We start from the raw sequence: 19,371 nt of genomic DNA, 5'->3' as shown, positions 1-19,371 counted from the left end.
TGGGAGTGGACTGATGAAAGAAACGGGTTGTGGAAGCGTCATTCAGTGTTATCACTTATCATTCGTCCAAAAAAGGGCCCAATATTATTTCTTAGAATATGTAATGTTTTGGTGTAAAATGACTATTTGGGACAACTTAGCCAAGCATACTTAATATTTACACAGTTTGAGCTCTAGTTGGAAGTTTAATCAGTTGAAATTATTGTCAGCACCATCTATCTTATGCAAGTGAATGACCATATTCCTGTAACTCAAATAATTGAAACTTTTTTCTTACACAAAAAATTGAAATTGTAAAAACAGAATAGATTCTGAGCACTGGGAAGCTCATTGAACTAATGATGATTGTACATCTTAAAAGTAAAGGGTCACATAACTGAAGATGTGTGATAGACCTTAGAGATACAATGGTACAGCATACTCAGAATATGCCTCCAAGAAATAGCAAAGCCACAAGATGATCAAATAAAACTTTCTGGAATCCTATGATCACATAGTTTCACTTTATTTATTTATTTATTTATTTACTTTTGGTGGTACTGGGGTTCCTGGAAGCCCTTCTACCTCTGGGCTACACTCCCAGACCTATTTTTACATTTTTATTTGGAAACAGGGTCTCCTAAGCCAGTGCCCGTGGCTGGCTTTGAACCTGCGCGATCCTCCTGTCTCTGCCTCCCAAGCGCGGGGATTACAAGCGTGCGCCACCACGCCTGGCTATATATATATATATATATATATATATATATATATATATATATATATATTTATATTTGGAAACAGGGACTCTTAAGCTAGGGCAGCTGGCTTCAAACCTGCGTGATCCTCCTGTCTCGCGAGCCTGCATGATCTTCCTGTCTCTGCCTCCTAAGCGCGGGGATTACAAGTGTGCGCCACCACGCCAGGCAATCACATAGTTTTTTTAAGGTTCTGTCCTGGGAGAGATTCATAAGACATACATTGACAACACAATCTCTGAGAAGTAGTATATGAAAGAATGAAAGAAACCTACTTGAAATAATCAGATGTTTCTATGGTCGGTCATAGTTCCCTTTTACATACACAAAGTGATAGAGAGTTTAGAATGGTATAAAGATGGAATTTTACTAAAATATTTGGTCATTGCCAGTTTACTAAAATGAATTGACATATCCTGTATGGCCCACAAACTTAGTTTTTTTCTCAATTCCTGCCCTCTCTATAAAGTTTGCCAATTACTTTCTCTTCATCTCAAAGATTTCCACCCCAGACCCTAACTGCTCTGCCTATTTCACTTCCAGCCTCTCTGTGGACCATATTTTACACCATAGCCAAAGAGTTTTTACTGGATTCTAATCAAACATCACTCTTCTCAAAATCTCCAAATATCCATCTTCAAAGACTCCACCCTGGGCTACAAGACCTTACAAAATCTTGACCCCACTGGCCAGCCATTGTCTTTTCTGAATTTTTTTCACATAATTTGCTCAAGCCTTTCATGACCATTTTTCTGTGCTTTAAACAGATAGCTACACAAACTTAAACCCACTGAGCATGTTTCTCCCTCATATGTGCTCACTGAACAGGGCCTGTATGTTTCCTGTTTTCTTGTAATAATTCCAACAAATAGCCACATGACTCTTTTCCTCACACCATTTAGTTCTCTGCTTAAATATTACTTAGAAGTAAGGAGCTCTCATTACCCATTTAAAAGACACACCATAGCTGGGCATGGTGGCACATGCTTGTAATCTACGTGCTTGGAAGGCTGAGACAGGAGGATTACACAGGTTCGAAGTGAGGCTCTCAGCAACTTAGTAAGACCCTATTCCAAATAAAATATAAAATAGGTCTGGGAGTATAGCCCGGAGGAAGCCTATGGGTTCCACCCCCAGTACCACCAAAACTAACTAACTAAATAAATAAATAAATGACATACCATGCTATTATTTTTTCCTTTTACGATGCTTTATTTACATCTGAGTTTGAAAGTACTCTGTATTAGTTCCATGAGACCAGAAATAATGTTACTCTTTCATTAACACAATCTCTGATACAAATATGTATTGAGTTAATGAAGGAATGAAGAATTATTAAGTAGATGAATCCTCTGCCTCTCAGTCATTTTCAACAGATGTATAGTAACATGAATAGGCAATATGAATTTTCTTGATTCTAAGAAAAGTCAATAGAGCCTTCAGGTTCAAGTTGATGATTTTAGCCACAAAATGAAATCCATATGAGGATCTCCCCCTCCCCAGCAATGACCTCACAGTCAATATTGCTTTAACTCTCTACCACACAGAATGCTCTTAGGAAATTTGTTTATGCATTAATTATTGATTCAACATTTATCCATGCTGCCATATGACATTATAGGTATCCTTCCGTTTACAGTGTCCATTGCAGCAGCCTGAGAACTCCTAAAGAGCAGGATCATGTCCCTTTAACTTGTGTGGTAAAACACCTAGTGCTGAGCCATGTGCATGCTGTATTGCATAAAAGCCTTTTAATGACGAATTAGATTTTTATTTCAGTTCATTACGCCTGGGCTTTCAGGCAATGTTCCGGATTTCATGCTTTTGTTTGTAATGAGTCATGGCCCCCTTGACAAACAAGAGAGTAATTAAACTAACCAGGTTATCAATAGAAGCTTGTGATAGATCTCCTGTTACATATGGTTATTTCATCTTCAATAATGGTTGGATATCATAAAAGATTACAGCCATTTGTGCGACAAGAAGCAGAAGATGAAAGTCTACAAGAACAATAATGGAAATGCAATCTTGCCTATACCTTCTCACAGACAAAATGGTGTCACCATCATTGAAATGAGTGGAGTTTTATTTATAGATGCATTTTTTATATTTTACCACTTCCTCTAAGGAGGCATGCTTAACAAAAAATGTTAAAAATTATTAAATAATTTCTTATATTTATGTGTTTTATGTATGTTTATATCTATGTATGTGTATTATCATGTAACATTTGAACATTTGAACATTTTTAGTAAACATTTTTTATGCTTTGGTTTGTAATGAGTCATGGCCCCCTTGACAAACAAGAGAGTAATTTTTTTAATGATTTTTCACCAAGTTACTAGCAAGTGCTTTAAAAAAGAACTTTTTGCAATTGTTTTTCTTAGACTATAAATTGAATCTTTGCTATTAAGAATAAAACACCATAGAGATATTAGAGGTGTTATAATTTCAAAATGAAGGATCACACTTAATAGAAAAGGATGGATTTACTAGATAGGTATTTTTAAAAGAAAAAGCAGTGGTTTGTTTATAGTTCTCAGATTCCCTGCATATTGAAAAAAACATTAAACCCTGTACCTTTTTATTGCTTTCCAAAGGAACCTTAAATGCATCTGGAATACACAATGGCCCAGGTTATATTTCTGAATGAGCGAGGTATTTGCATCTTCAAGCTTGCAGTTGTATTAAACCCTCTTCTGTAGTGGTATTTAAAACATGTTAAAAGCTTAATAGAAAAGGAAATACTTAGGAAAAGTCATATGCATCCAGCTTCTACTGACTCCCTCCCAACTCCTTCTATTTATAGTTTTCTGTGTCTAAGTGAATGGGTGTATTCTAACATTCCAGTTACTTACGCCAAATAAAGTCACCTGGACTCATCATTTTTTTGTACACCTTACTTCAGTCAAGAAATCCTTTGAGCTCCAACTTCACAGCCAAACTCAACCCAATCACTTTCCAGCACTGTTTCACTGCTGTGTGAGCCACCAATATCCCTTCCCTTGATCTTACCTGTTCCCTACAGGCTTTTTTTCAGCACAGAAAACAGAATGACATTTTTTTTGGGGGGGGGTACTAAAGATTGAACTCAGAGGCATTCTACCTCCAAGCTACATGCCTGGCCATTTCTGTTGTTTTCATTTTATAACAGGGCCTTGTTAAGTTGCTAAGCCTGGCCTCAAACTTGTGACTCTCCTGTCTCAGCCTCTCAAGTACTGAGATTACAGGCACATGCCACCATGCCTGGTTTAGAGTGATTCTTTTAAAAACAAGCTGTTCTCTCTTCCTGGAAGGCTTTCTCCAGATTTCAACACTAACTCACAGGCTTCCACATGGTCTTTTTGTGTGTGTGTGTGGGGGTCTGGGGATGAAACCCAGGGGCATTAAACCTCCAACCTACACCCCCTGCCCTATTTTTTTATTCTTTATTTTGAAAGAGGTCTCACTTAGTTGAAGAGGGCCTTGTTAAGTAGCTGAGGCTGTCTGCGAACCGGGATCCTCCCGTCTCAGCCTCCCGAATGCTGGTGCTATAAGCATGAGCCACCACGCCAGGCAACACATGGTCTTTTTTTAATCCTTCCTTCTCAGTGAGGCAACTCAGATTACTCTCCATAAAAATGCATCCCATCCCTTGTCTAATTCTTCTCATTTTGCTTCTGTAAGGGTTTTTGTTTTTGTCCGACCATATTGTTGATCACCTTCCAACATTGTATTTAAAATATTTTGTGGTTGTTGCTTTATATTGACTGGTTGTAGTCTATATCTCCTCATGCTCCACCACCCCCTGTAGAACTGATCATGGAGGGACTTTGACTTCTTTGTGCTTGAGAAGTTCTCACACATCTTGTTGGCTCAGCAGCCATTTGATGGTGGTAAAAACGGCCAGGCCGAGGTAAAGCGTTGTAAGCATTGCTCTCTGCTAAGCGATAGGCACTCTGCTTTGCTCTCTGAATGTGCAAGGATGAATGAGATGTGTACCCCAGAATCAGGAGATGACTAGGAAGCTGGAAATAATCATACAATAGTTAGGAAGCAAGAGAGAAGATGGAGGATAGTACTAATTCAGATGCATTACTCAGATATTGAAAGCTTTTCTAGCTAGAGCAATAGTAATGAGTATGGAAACATGACCCCCAAATGGGGATTGAAACTGCAAAAATGGAGAATAGCATCCAAGCAGATAGAACACATCATAAGATCACCGAATTGCTAAAGCACAGGCATTAGGCAGGGGAAAAGATAGAATATCCTAAGGGTCCAGTCTTGAGTCAACATGGCTGGCTTCAAATACAAACTGCAGCAAAGAGCTGTGTGACTCTAGATAAATTATTTAACCTCTCTGAACTTCTGTTTTCATATTTTTTAAATGAGGATAATACCACCTAGAGCAAATATGAACTTCCGTTTTTATATTTATAAAATGGGGACAATACCATTCAGAGCATTACAGTGAGGGACATAAAACATGGGCTCATGACTAGCTTCCGGTGCTCACTCAACGAATGAGAGCTGTTATTGGGTGTAGTTTGACTGGGTATAGATGAAGTGTTCCCTTTGCCATGCCATTTTTCCAATAGGAAGCAAGGCCAAAATGTATTACGTTTACTCTGCACTCCCTGAGAACATTCATCTATTGTCCAACTTGAAAAATGAAGCTGAAAATGACTAGTCTTGTATTTGAAGCATAAAACATTGAAAATGTGATGCATTGGCCTATCAGGCATAAGATTGCTTTGAATATAGAAGGAATAAAAATATGTGCACATTATATTTCTGTCAAAGATTATTTTTTCCTTACCAACCAGGGTTTTCTTCTCTTCTTTTCATTTTGCAGTTGCTCCTACCATTCAGGAAATTAAATCGGGCACTGTGACCCCTGGACGCAGCGGACTGATCAGGTGTGAAGGTGCAGGTGTGCCGCCTCCGGCCTTCGAATGGTACAAAGGAGAGAAAAAGTAAGGACTTTGAGAATATTGCTGTGTGGCGCACACTGGGAGCTAAGGTGTTTGTGTTTCAGATACGTACTTGAAGCGATTTCTTTAACTGGCTTGAATGATTCTCAGCAGCCTCCTCATGGCCAGGCAAACTGAAGGGGTCCATGTTGGAGGGATGAGTAGCTAATAGCTTCCAGAAGAAATGTCCACATTGGTTTATATAATCCCAGAAATGCCTGCAAATCCCCCTTTGCTGATGCCTTTCACTTCTCTCCCTCCCTCCTGAGCGTGCACACCAGCTCTGCCTGAAACTCATGTACTTGGGAAGTGAACCTGCCTCTGAAGGATCTGGGCAGAGCTTCCACAAGAGCACTTCAAATGCAATTGGAGCTGCTGTCCCTGCAGCTTCCTCGAGAAGCCGCAGCCCTTTCACCTGCCTTCCTCCTCTGAGACAGAGGGACTTTTTGTTTTATAGGACTCTGTGTTTAAGATATTCTAGCACTAAGGAGGCTGGAGAGGAGATAAAATACATCATTAAAGGACTAACCAAGGGGATTTTAGGGCTACTCCAACATCAGGTCTGTATGATTGTGCCCTTGAGTAACCCCAGACACCTTGGTAAGAGCCGTTGAATAAGAGAGAGATTGGGAACTTTCTCTTTCCTTTCAATCAGTAGGCTCATTCAAATCTCTTGAACTGCTTTCATCAAGCCATCAAAAAAGCATGAAACCCCTGTTGGTTAAGCGAAGGATATAATGCAGAGGGGAGGTTATTATCTGTACCATATGTATTTTGCTTCAAATTGGAGGGAAGATAGCTTAGCCAGACATGGTGATATACTACTATAATTCCAGTACTTGGTAGGCTAAGGCAGGAGGATCATAGGTTCAAGAGCAAACTCACCAGTGTAATAAGACCCTCAGAAAATTAGTGACATCCTATTTCAAAATTAATTTTTTTAAAGGCCGGTAGTATAGCTCATAGGTAGAATGCTCCTTAGTTCTATCCCCAGTACCACTTTTTAAAAAATCTAAGTAATGGACATATTCAAGAAAATGTTATAAGCCAGGCATAGGGGTGTGCATGCTTGTAATCCTACTACTTGGGAAGCTGAGACAGGAGGATCACAGGTTCACAGCCCAGCCGCGGCTACTTAGTGAGGCCCTCTGCAACTTAGTGAGACCCTGTTTCAAAATAAAGAATAAAAAATAGAACAGGGAGCATAGAACAGAGGTAGAGTGCACCTGGGTTCAATCCCCAGTACTGAACTTTAAAAAAAAGAAAATGATATGCTGGACCATATGAAAATTGCCATATTTTTAGTCTTTAAAAAAACAAATAGTAAGAATTACATAGAATTCAGTACATATATATGGAGTTTACATACTCAAGTCATGACTAATTACAACTAATGTCTGAACAGAGAACTGGCAAAGTCACATAAGAACTTATTTACATATTGCTACAATTGATGTGATACAAGCATGTACTTTCTTTCTGAAATTGGAATTAAAAGGTGATCTGTGAAAGAATTATTTCTTGTAGTTTCTATAAAAGATCTGTAGCTAAAGGCCATCTCATTTCTAATATTTTGTGATGTCCTAGATTTTTTTCCTCTCTTATTCTGTCTTTTCTAAATTCAGAAACTATTGTCAAAAAAAAAAAAAGTCTACAGAGATCCTCAGTCCACTTTCTTGGCCTGTACCAAATATAGCAAAGAACTGGTTGGTACTTATATTCATAGTTTCATTGGTATTTTTTCTCTATTGGGGTGATAGACTGTAACTTTTATTAGATTATCAAAAAGTATATGAACCACTTATTCACAAGAAAAAAAATCAGATTTATTCTTCCCAATCATTCAAACACCTAAGGAAAGTCTAGCAGTTGTGAAAATCATATAAACTTGTGAAAGACACCCATAAGTATAGTCATAATTTTTAGAGTTATATTAGAGAAAATATACAAATTCTCAAATATTGCTAGAATAAAAAAATCTTCTCCAAACTATAATAAAACAAAGTAAATACAGAGAAGAGGAAAGAAAAGGATGCTGGTCACTGAATTGTTGTTAGTACATTCACTAAGCAGATCTACCATAAAGTTCTAGCTCATTCAAATACTGTCTTCATCAAGATGAAAACTATCCATTGCTACTCAACAGGTAGTGTTCTAAGATACTAACAAATATCACCCCATTTTATTCTCATAACAAACTCACAAAACAGATATAATAATAATAATAATAATTATTATTATTATTATTATTATTACCTTTTACTTGGGGAAACCAAGGCATAGAGTGATTTTAAATTATTTATACAAGTTAATACAGTTAGTGGCAGAGCTGAGATTTAAGCCCAGGAGCTCTTTTTACTATGTTACCTATTGTACTTCATGGCCTCTCAGGAGAACCTATTAAAAATAATTTAAAATGTTAACGATAAATACCAAAGATAGACATTTCTGTTTTTCATTAAAGATTTGCAAAATAAGATACTCTTTACTTCCCAATTTATTTCATCAAGAACACAAGAAAATGGAATTAGGTGGACACACTGCAGAGACAGATACATGTTTCAGAGTTGTCTTCTTGACCTCTGAGACCCTATCTGGGAGCAAGGTGCTGTCAGACCTTGTTAGAATAGAGTAAGTTTTTGAAAGCTCTAAAGAAGTTTGGCTTCCCAGAGATCTTTTGTACTTGGAGCTTACATTAATAATTAGAAATAACGTACCTATCTTTTACTTATATTTGTGGAAATATTTATAAATATCCATTTCTCCTACATCAAGATCTTTTCTATATTGTTTAATTTTTATTTATTTTAATTTTTTATTGTTGTATTTTAGTCATACATCTTAATGGGGTACAAGATGGTAGAGGTATACATATACTCATCACTTATTTAGCCCTTCCCCAGTGCCAACCCCATTCCCTCCCCACTCCCTCCTTCTCATGTTGAGTTTGATATGTTTATGAATGTACATCATGTACATGAGGGAATTTACCCCTTTCCTCTCCCATCTCCCTCAGTTATGTGTCTTATTTGTTAATCTATGGCTTCTCCTTATTAGTCTAGAGTTCCTTCTATGACTCTTTTTCTCCCTAGCTTCAGCATATTAGGGAGAGCATCTAATTTTTTACTTTTTGTGACTGATTAATCTCACTTAGCATAATGTTCTTATATTATCCTGCAAATCCACTTCGGGGTATCTACCCAAAAGAATGAAAGCCAAAATACTAAACTAATGCATGCCTATCTATGTTCGTAGTTGTACAATCCACAGTTGCCAAACTACAACAAGATCCTTAAAGCCAAATTTTCATTCAGATAAATACACACAAAAAAAAATAGAAGTGGAGCCTGAATATCCCTACCCTCCTTTTGTCTATAGTTCTTCAGCATTCTATAAAATGTATTTTTGTGTGCTATGAATAATTAGCTTGAAACTACTTAAAAAGAAATTCTGTAAAAGCAAGCACAACTGAAAGAAAATATTTTATATATATATATATATATATATATATATATATATATATATATCACATTCAAGGTCCTTTAAATTATTTTTACTCATTTATTCTTCATTAAGATTCACTGGTTACACATTTAAGACATGAGAGAAAATAGCCAGTCCGGTGGCACTAAGCTTTAAGTTTACTTCAGTACACATTTTAGATTTATCAACCACTCAGCCTATGTTTTTTCCTTATATCTCCTCCCATTATTAGTTATCCCTTGCTATTTTAACAGATTAACCCTAAACTCAACAACTTAACTCATACACATTTATAATCTCAAACATTTCCAGTGGGTCAAGAGACCTGGAGCAGTTTGGCTTGATGGTTAAGGCTCTGAGTCTCTGATAAGGCTGTAATCAAGATGTCACCTGCCTGTGGCCATCAAAGGCTTAATTTGGGCCAGGGGATCTGCTCCTAAGGTAACTCACTTACCTTTCCAGCAAGTTAGTGCTAGTGTTAGCTATGGGCAGATGGCCTCAGATAATTGCCATGTGGCTATCTCCAGAGGGCTGCTTGAATGTCTTTGTGACAAGGCACCAGGTCTCTTACAGAACTAGCTACCCAAGTTATCTTTTATAACTTGGTCACAGAAGTCATGTTCTGTCATTTCTGTCAAATCTTATTAGTGACACAGGGTAACCCTACTTCATGTGGAAGGGGACAATATGAGAATATAAAATAAATATCAAGAGATAGCAGTTGTCAGATACCATTCTCAAAGATGGCTCCCAATCTCTTATAGATTATCTAATTGCCTTTCATATCAACATTAGCCATTTGACCTAGTTTATTGCACTGTTTAAATAAGCATTGTGATGATAACTAAAATTTATGCTTACTATAAAAATATTATTCCTTTGTTTAAGATAGTCATGTTTTAGCACTATAGTTTCTTTCAGCACACTTAGAAGGGATAATCACACCGGACTTAAATTTTACTCCCTAAACATTTTAGTATTAGTAAAATCAGATCTTGGCAATCAGTTATATAGAGAGCCAAAATTTTAACCATTTTCTCAAAAATAATAATGGTTTATAGTAAGAAACATACTTCTTATATGCAATAAAAGGACAATTTCAGAACATCCAAAGTACCTTTAAGCAAATAATATCTCTAATGATATGAAATAAAACTAACCTATTGCTTAATAACAGTATATTATTAATAGAATGTTATCCGTAACCTTAGGGTCAAGAGTAAAAGCATACATTTAATGGACTACATTTCAATAGATTTTTCAGAAGCATGGGTAATGTATCACTTAAAGCTGACATTACTAACTAGCTTTAGATTAGAATTTTGCTCTGTCTATGAATTCCCTCCTCTTTTTCTAGATTTCTTGAAATTCAAGCCTGAGGGCTGGAAAGTCATGCCTTCTGATTTCTCACAACCAGTTTAACTGCTCCAGGCTTTTAGGTGATGGATATGTTAATTAGCTTGATTTTCTTATTTCATAATCTATAAATATATTAACATACCACATTGTATCCTACAAATATAAACAATTATTATTTGTAAGTTAAAAATAAAAAGATGAGTAAATGATATTAAATAGTAATATATTCATTTTTTCTGTTTTTAGGTAAAGAGATGATAGTAGCAATACTTTATGGAATTCTTTAATTTCCACTGTGTTTATTTCTTAATCCTCTATCCTAATTTCAGTTAAGAAGGCAGAAGTTACAAATGCTATAAATACTCTCATGAATGAAAAATAAATATACATTAACATATTGAAATTATTAAAGCATCAGTAAAAAACTAAAAAAAGCATCTAAAATTGATTATTTTTATTTGACAGTATGGTAATTATAATATCTTGACATTGTAAATTACATATTTTAAACTTAGTCTATTCATTTTTAAATCACTCTTTACAATTTTGTTACTGAGAAAATGCAATGACCATTAGCAATTTTTCTTGGCATGAAGGATGAGTTATAGATATACATAAAGTATGCATGAACAAACACACAAAATATATTCAGAAATCACTGAAAGGATAGAAAAATGCCTACAATAAACCATGTAAAGTATTTATTTGTTAAGATATTCCATGTGCACTTTGCACAAAAGCATCATGACCTATTTAATCAGGTTAATGTTACGTTTCACTTTAGATAATGATCTTTTATTCTTGGCTTTACCAAGGTAAGATCAACTTGAGAAATCATAACAAACTATAGTTATCATTCCTCTCCTTCTCCCTAGTCTAGAATATTTACTAATTGTCTAGGAAGGCCATACATTTTATGTGAATATTCACTTTGTTGAAGGAATATGGTAAGAGGGGTCTTCTCTATTTTTCATATTTTTAAGAAAACCAGAAAATAAACTAGAATATTTCTTTGTGTCTTCAGTGATCCTCTTTCTTTATTGTGTTTATGCAATTTATTTTTGTCAAAATTATGAGCACATTACATCTGTATAGTGTATTCTGATTTTAAAAGCATTATCATATATAGTGGCTTGGCAAATTGCACTTTATTTATTTATTTATTTATTTTTGGTGGTACTGGGGTTCCTGGAAACCCTTCTACTTCCGGGCTACACTCCCAGACCTACTTTTATATTTTTGAAAGAGGGTCTCTTAAGCCAGCTGCTGGCTTCGAACCTGTGCGATCCTCCTGTCTTCGCCTCCCAAGCACGGGGATTACAAGCGTGCGCCACCATGCCTGGCCACATTGTATATTTAACTTACACTGTCAAGTCTTTAAGGTTGGGTGCCATATGAGAAAGAAAGAAAAAAAAGAGGCAATTTAAGTGGAATACACACCCACAAACATACGTACATACGTATATACTTACCTTATTATTCCTTAAATTGATCAAATGGCATTACACCTGAGGAATTAACTCATGCAGATAAAAGTATTTATTGAGGAAAAGTACAGGATGAGAAGTAAAATAAATCTCCTGACTTCCATGTCAGAATCTGTCTCATTTATATTTTACCCAACTTTGATTACTCAGACGTCACATCACTGAAAATCTATTTCTCTCTCTCTCTCTCTCTCTCTCTCTCTCTCTCTCTCTCTCTCTCTCTCTCTCTCTCTCTCTCTCTCCTATTATCTACAAGGTCATTTTTACCAGAGTTAAAAATTATTTTTTTATTTAGAAGGGCATTGAAAATAATTTTATTACCTCTTTAGGTTAAAAAATGAATTTTCCTGGGCTGGGTAAAATGGTGAGCAGCTATAGTCCCAGGTGCTTGAAAAGCTGAGACAAGAGGATAGCATGAGCCCATGAATCCTAGGCTACCCAGATAATATTGTAATACATACATGATCTTAAAAAAAAATTCCCTCCTAACTCAAGACATTACTTCTTCAGCAAATTTCCAGAATTGACAAAACATGCATTTCTAGTGTTGTGTTATCTCATTTTTATGTTATGTTATTTATTTCATTCTAGTGATATTTCTGTCATGAAGACCAGGGAGGTAAAGGAAGACTATGTGAAGCAAGTGAGAGCATTTTCAATTACTGGAAATGAGGACACACATGCCCACCTGAGATACAAACACATAGCATTCTATCTAGAACATGGGTCAGCCAAACAAAGGGAAAAGTGGGTCAACTCCAGTTGGGATTCTCAGATGTAGAGTATAGAATTTGTCATAAAAGTCACTAAAATGAAATAAGCACTAAGTTAGAAAATCCTAAGGAATCCCTTGCTGGAGTCCTGTGAAAAAACACAGGTAGAGTTCTTCAGCTTGAATCAGAGGATTAAAGAATTCTTCAGGACAAAGTTAGCTTTTGTGCTAGACAACAAATGATAAACACCACTTTCAAACATTATAAGAGGAAAAGAATAATCATGGGCAAAGAAATAATATAGTCAATGCCATGTGAGCATTGTGTAGTTGTTTCTTAATGCCTTGGGGTAAAGGATATGAATTCAGGTGTACTAGGAAGTAAAGTTAGCCAGGTGCCTTAGAGAAAGACTTAGTCTAAAATATGATAAGACATTTGTGCTGGATTACATGAGTACTAGGAAGCTTCTGAAGGTTTTTTTTTTTTTAATAGTACAGCAATTTAGACCCTACCATGTTTTTTAGGGAAGGTGGGAGTAATGGATGGGAAAGATACAATGTGCCTTCAATTAGAATACTGACTGTGCAGTTACAAAGCAAGAGAGAGAAGTGGCAGCATTTATACACTTCCATGACCAATTAGGTAGGAAAACAGTTTGACAAGAATTCAAGATTTTTCTATCCAGATGAGAAGATGAATGGTAGGCCCAGTAGCTGAGGCTATAGAGCAAGAAAAGTGGACTGGGAGGGACCCTATTGAGTTTGATTTGAGACAGACAGGAATCAGGGTGTGACTACTGCATGCATAGTACATCAGTTGTACTCTGGAATTTGGTTGTGTTCTAATATTCATATTGATCATTTCAAAATAAATTTTGATCTTATCACTTTATAAATGAAGCCTATCAATGGTTCTTCACTGTACTTGGATAAAATAACTCCACAGTGTGGCTGGGGAGGCCTTTAGCTTCTAGCCCTACTCATTTCTCTTCCTTTGAATCTTGCCATTTTTCCCTCTTACAACTTGAGCCATAGCCAACCTGGAAGACTTCAGCTCCCTAATTGTACATGATCACTGCCTTCCAGACCTAACCATGTGTTGGCCCCTTTGCCTCTAAGCCCTTCCACGCACAGACCCATCTGTGGCTAGCTTTTGGCTCTCTGTCATCCACTAACTAGTCTTTCAGTCTCTATGCAGATGTCACTCCCTCCAGGAAAGATATCCAGAGCCTTCCCTATTTGGGGAGGAAGGTCTTCAAATGCATTCCCATGTGCTCACCTCTGTCCAAACACTAAGTGATCCTCAACTCTGTTTACTTGCCCATCTCTCTTAGTAAACTCTTACCTTTCTGAGAATTAGGATTCTATTGTTCACACTCATATTCCCAACACCTAGTGGCATTTGGCATGAATAACACAGTGTTGCAAGAATCAATTATAGCCTTCAAATAATTATAAAATAAAAACCATTGTGATTTTTATTCATTTTAAAGCTCCGTTAAGAGTATTCATACAGGTGAATCCTGTCAACCACGATTGTGGGACACTGTAAATCCTATATGGCAATAGAGAAAGAAGGTGGTTTCTATTGCTCAATTCCGGCTTCCTTTTTTTAAGTAATCACAGCAAATGGTTGTATTGTTATACTGTAGGATGAAATTTGGCATTACAATCATGGGCATATTGATATTAGAAAAGCAGTTCAAGCAGAGGGGAGAAATGCAGTCATAGGCCAGGTTGTCAGGGATACAGGAACTCACTGTGTCAGGGGCTGTTTGTCACCTGTACTGTAGCCTTTGTTTATTTGATGTAGGGTTAAAAAAGATGATCCTCCCTGTGCAAACGAAACCATCACAGCCCAACAGTCTCCTATCTAAAATTATGAATTTCATTAAAATTGATAAAGTAAACAAGACATAAATTTTAAATAGCTTAATAAAGTCTAGAATCATTAAAGAATCCTAATGTATTATAATCACATTAATTTATTCAAATGCACAACTAAAGATAGATACCCCTTGGGGCTAAGACAGTGATGAATGATATTCTCTAGTCTGTTCCTAGGAATAAATGATACCATATTGCTTTTAAGCCTTAAGTATTGAGCCATACAATAAACCAATAGGTTGCTATAGCAGCATTTTCACATAAATTTTCATTTCTCTCTGATTTCTAGCAGTTTTTACTCCTCCATTTTACTTTTATTATTTTTTGTTATCTATCCTGCACATCTGTGAAAAGCCTAGATGAAGTTGATATTGTGCATATAATTGATACAGAATTTGGCACATCTTGAAATCCTGATACCATAATCTTTCCAGTCACTCTCTAGATCTTTAGATCTTTTCTTTAAAAATAATTTCCTGTATGCTCAATATTTAATATTTGGCTGCCATATGAGAGGAAATGTATCTGTTCTGTCTAAGAAACACACTCTGTCATTGAACAATAATATCACCTATCATAATCTGGTGTCTACTGCATTTGTTATATATGTGCATGAATATTACACATTACATATTTTAAAAACACTCATATCACTTTGTTATTGGCTTCATTTTACCCATTTCACAGATGAAAAACTAAGAACTACAAATTCATAATAGCATAATTCATTCAGTTATGCATGCAAAAATTACTTCCTGGGCATCCAAATTTTTAGAGAACCAAGGGAAGAAAAACTAACAATATTTGTGTGTGTGTGTGTGTGTGTGTGTGTGTGTGTGTGTGTGTGAGAGAGAGAGAGAGAGAGAGAGAGAGAGAGAGAGAGAGAGAGAAAGAGAGAGAGAGAGAGAGAGAAGTAGTTTGAGGAGGGAGAAAGAAAAAATCTATTTTGTGCTTCTTATCTGAAGCTGAGTATCCCAAGAGACTGACTCCATTGGAGGTTCACCCTAGCTGCTGTAAAAGTAAAAATCATAATTAAGTTCAAATAAATAGTCGCAAGGGAGCCCTGAGAAATATGCAAATAGCTAGACAAAATGAAGCTTAGTTAGTTAGTTTGTTGGTTGGTTTGATTTTCTATCCCATTAGACTCACTCCTTGGATGGAACCTGGTTTTCTTGGCATAGATGTCACATATCAGTTGGCTATTAAACTCCATTGGTTTACTCCCTGGCTCAGCTCAATTTTCTTAAAGCTCCCATGATTTCCAAACTCAAACACATCTGAGGTTTCCACCTGATGATTTGAATTCTATCTAGGATGAGAGGGTATCAGTAGTAAGGAGACCTAGATTTGAATGTTGGTTCTGCTGATTGTCAGATGGTAAAAGATGAATTAGCTTAATCTCTCTAATGTTCTTTTGCTTCATTAGTAAAACAGGACTAGTAACACCTATGTCTTAAGGTTGTTGTGAAGATCAGTTGATATAAACATTTGAAATTGTTTATGTGTCTTCTGAATGACAATTTCATGTGTTCTTAACACATGAAATTAACACCTTTGTATACAATGCTATATTTTTACTGTTAGGCTACTTCAGGCATAAGTGTACTGAGAACAGCTAACATTTCTCATGTATATAAAGCAATCCTGCTCACACTGAAAAGAATAGAAGTACAGTAAGGTTGCAGAGCCTATAATGTGTATTGTTATTCCTGACCTGGAAAGACAGATAGTGAACAATAATCACAAAATATGGAGTAAGGTTGGATTTATATTTAAAATGAAAAAAGGTGGAATGCGGCTGCTCCATTTATTTTTGCAATCTTAACAATTGCTGCTCATGGCTATGTGGTCAGGTTTTCTGTGGTGATGTTGCTACAGGCTCTTCTGGTCATCCAAGATAGCTATGGCCTGAGGGAGATTGTGATTGTAAAGTTCATGAGCATTTCATGAGTCAGAAATGCAGTGTCTAGTTATTAGCATGCTTCCCATGTGCTACTTCTGACTGACACTAGAAAATATAGGGACTATTCTAATTCAGAACTAGTTAGTGGGTCGGGCTGTGTCACTTATGTGCTGGCAAAGCAAATAGCCTGCAGTTTACAGATTTATGAGGTATTGGCAAGAGGCAGAAGGAAGAAAAGTGAGAGGTAATGGTCCTCGATATGGAGCAAACTTCTATTGGTGTCAGAAGGTAGAGGACAGTGAGGTCTACCGTAATAGAAGGATCTTATAACCACATCCCCTATGGTAAAAATGCATCAGAGAAAAATGACCAGGTATTTCCTAGAAAGCTCCGTATGCTGCTGATCTACTGCTGAGGAAAGAAATGCTGTATTTAACTGCTAGCTCAGTAGAATTTCTTGCTTTTTCAGTGGAAGGAAAAGCTACAAGAAAGCATCTTTCATTCTGTAATCTGTCAATACAGGAATGAGTCCTTTTGTAGAAAATATTGTTATAGCCAACCATCTCAGAACAAATCTGTTTCAACAAGAAAAAAGTCATCAACTGAGTTCTTTTATTCATATTTTTAATGAGATGAAGGCCATGAATTCTGACACTTCAAGACATGGCTCAAATTTCTACATCCAATAATTAAGGGTGGCTATGTTGGTCTATTATAAATACTTTTTTCAAATTCTGATTCTTCTTCTCAACTTTGACCTTCTCAAGGGCAGAATTCATGTACTGCCCAGCTTAGTTTCAAATAACTCAGCATAGAACTCATTATTAACAATTTAATTAATATTTTCAGAATTGATCTAAATATTTGAAAAAGTCCCCAGCACCAGATACCTTCAAGACAATAATAGAAGTATGTCCTCTAGAGTTGTATACCATCTCAAAAGCATCTTTAAAAAGGCCCTCCCAGCCATCTGCCAGGCCCAAACAGGGTTTTGTTGAAGTTTTGTTGTGCTGAAAAGATAAGGTCTTAAATGATGGGTGATAAGACAACACTTCTAAAACTAGCAACTGTAGGAGAAAGCAATTTTTGAACTTTCTAAGTAAGCTCAGAAAGGTAGTTTTCACTATAAGGAAGAAAGTCCCCTAGGAAAAATACATTTTTTTTAATTGGCCATAAGGGCCTATCTGGGTGATCTAAGTAGCAGGGGTTGGAACACTAATGTGACACTTTGGTAGAGATGCACACAATACTAAGGGCCAAAGGACCAAAATGGGCCAGTGAATACAAAGATGCTGATGACTCAGCAACATCTGGAGCTTTGCCTCCAGGTACATTCTAGAGCAGATAATGCAAAGGCAACTCATTCAGGAAGTCAGCCATAGAGAACATAAACATGAGGTGTCTAAATATACTTCATTGAGACTGTCTCCCCAGAATCAAGCCAGTTGAAGATACTGGTCAATTTCTTCTAATTCTTTAGCAACAAAATGATCTCAATTTTGGTAGATGGGGCACAAAAGTGATTTAGTAGTCCAGGGAGTTGTTGATTCCTCTGGAAAATGTGTTTATAACAGAGGTGTAGGTAAATTGATTTGAGCCATAATGCTGAAGCTTGTAGAGCTACAAAAACTGTGCTTTTATATCTAACTAACACTTATAAATTAAAAATGAAGTTAATAGACAGGTGTGGTAAACATGCTTGTAGTTCTAGTACTTGGAATGATGAGACAGAAAGACTTCAAGTTCAAGGCCAGCCTCAGCAACTTATCAAGAGCCTGTTTCAAAAAAAATGGATGAGGATATAGCTTAGAGGTAGAGTGCCTGGAGGTTCATTCCCCAGTAGTATTTATTTGTGTGTACACATATACTAGCTTATTAATGTAATGCATAAAAATAAGCAATAATCACTGCAGGAATTTAACATGAATGATAATATGCTTGAAATATGAGAAAGAAGAATAAAATTGCCATATATTAGATGTTTAATGTCCTATTTTCTTGTGTCAGGTTTGGGGATCACTAGACTTACTGCACAAATTAAATTTTGTTTGATATTTACTCAACTCAAAATTTTGTTATTCTGATTGAAGTTTACATGTTGGGTGAGTCAAATTTAGCTATTATGTGAAAAATATAAGAAATTCCTGAAATAATCAAGTATGACTACTTATTTTAATCTGCATTTTACTATGGTATATTTTATATAAATTTAGGTATAATTCACATAACACAATGCAAAGGAGTTTAATTCTCATGGGATATCACTTATTAGTATCTTCATGTAAAAAATATTTAGTACTAAAACACATTAAAAAAAACTAACATACCATTTGGACAACAAATTTATATATAGCTCACCTTGGGAGCAGTACATCCCTCAATGTAAATCCGGGATTAGTCAAGGAGAAGTTAAAATCGTGTTGGAATCTTCCTTGTAGCAGAATTCACATATAGACAGAAAATTACTTAAAGGGGCCACTGAAGAGAAGTTTAATAAACGTGTGTTGGGAGAAAATTGCCTGGACTCCCTTGGCCTGTGTACTACTTATTATGTACCAGGGATAGTGCTATAAAGAGATATGTATGATCCAAACATCAAGGAAAGTATTTCCACATGGCCTTGTCTTTTTAGGAGCTTAAATAATTAAATTATTTGGTTCATAAAAGCTGTGTATGTGAAAATCACTAGAAGAAAAATGCAAGGAAAGCAGACAGAGAAGAAAATAATTTAAGAAGTATTAGATAAATGGAGAGAGAGAGAGAGACAAAGAGAAAGAGACTGAGAAAGATATCGATAGACAGACAGACAGACAGACAGATAGATAGATGATAGGGAGAGACAGAGAGATCT

At 36.1% G+C, this 19,371-nt stretch overlaps 1 protein-coding gene across 1 annotated transcript in view; it reads left to right on the top strand.

Annotated features, from left to right (window-relative positions):
- Window positions 1-19,371, top strand: part of NEGR1 (neuronal growth regulator 1) — a gene marked incomplete at both ends in the record, with an annotated part of 888,972 nt that overhangs the window by 681,917 nt on the left and 187,684 nt on the right. The window contains one exon of the mRNA XM_080692943.1: window positions 5,572-5,692. Coding sequence (XP_080549069.1) covers window positions 5,572-5,692 — 121 coding nt within the window. The remainder of the gene's footprint in view (window positions 1-5,571; window positions 5,693-19,371) is intronic.

Source organism: Muscardinus avellanarius (assembly GCF_963383645.1).
Source record: "Muscardinus avellanarius genome assembly, chromosome: 3".
Classification (NCBI taxonomy): Eukaryota; Metazoa; Chordata; class Mammalia; order Rodentia; family Gliridae; genus Muscardinus; species Muscardinus avellanarius.
This window is presented reverse-complemented; position numbering and strand designations above follow the sequence as displayed.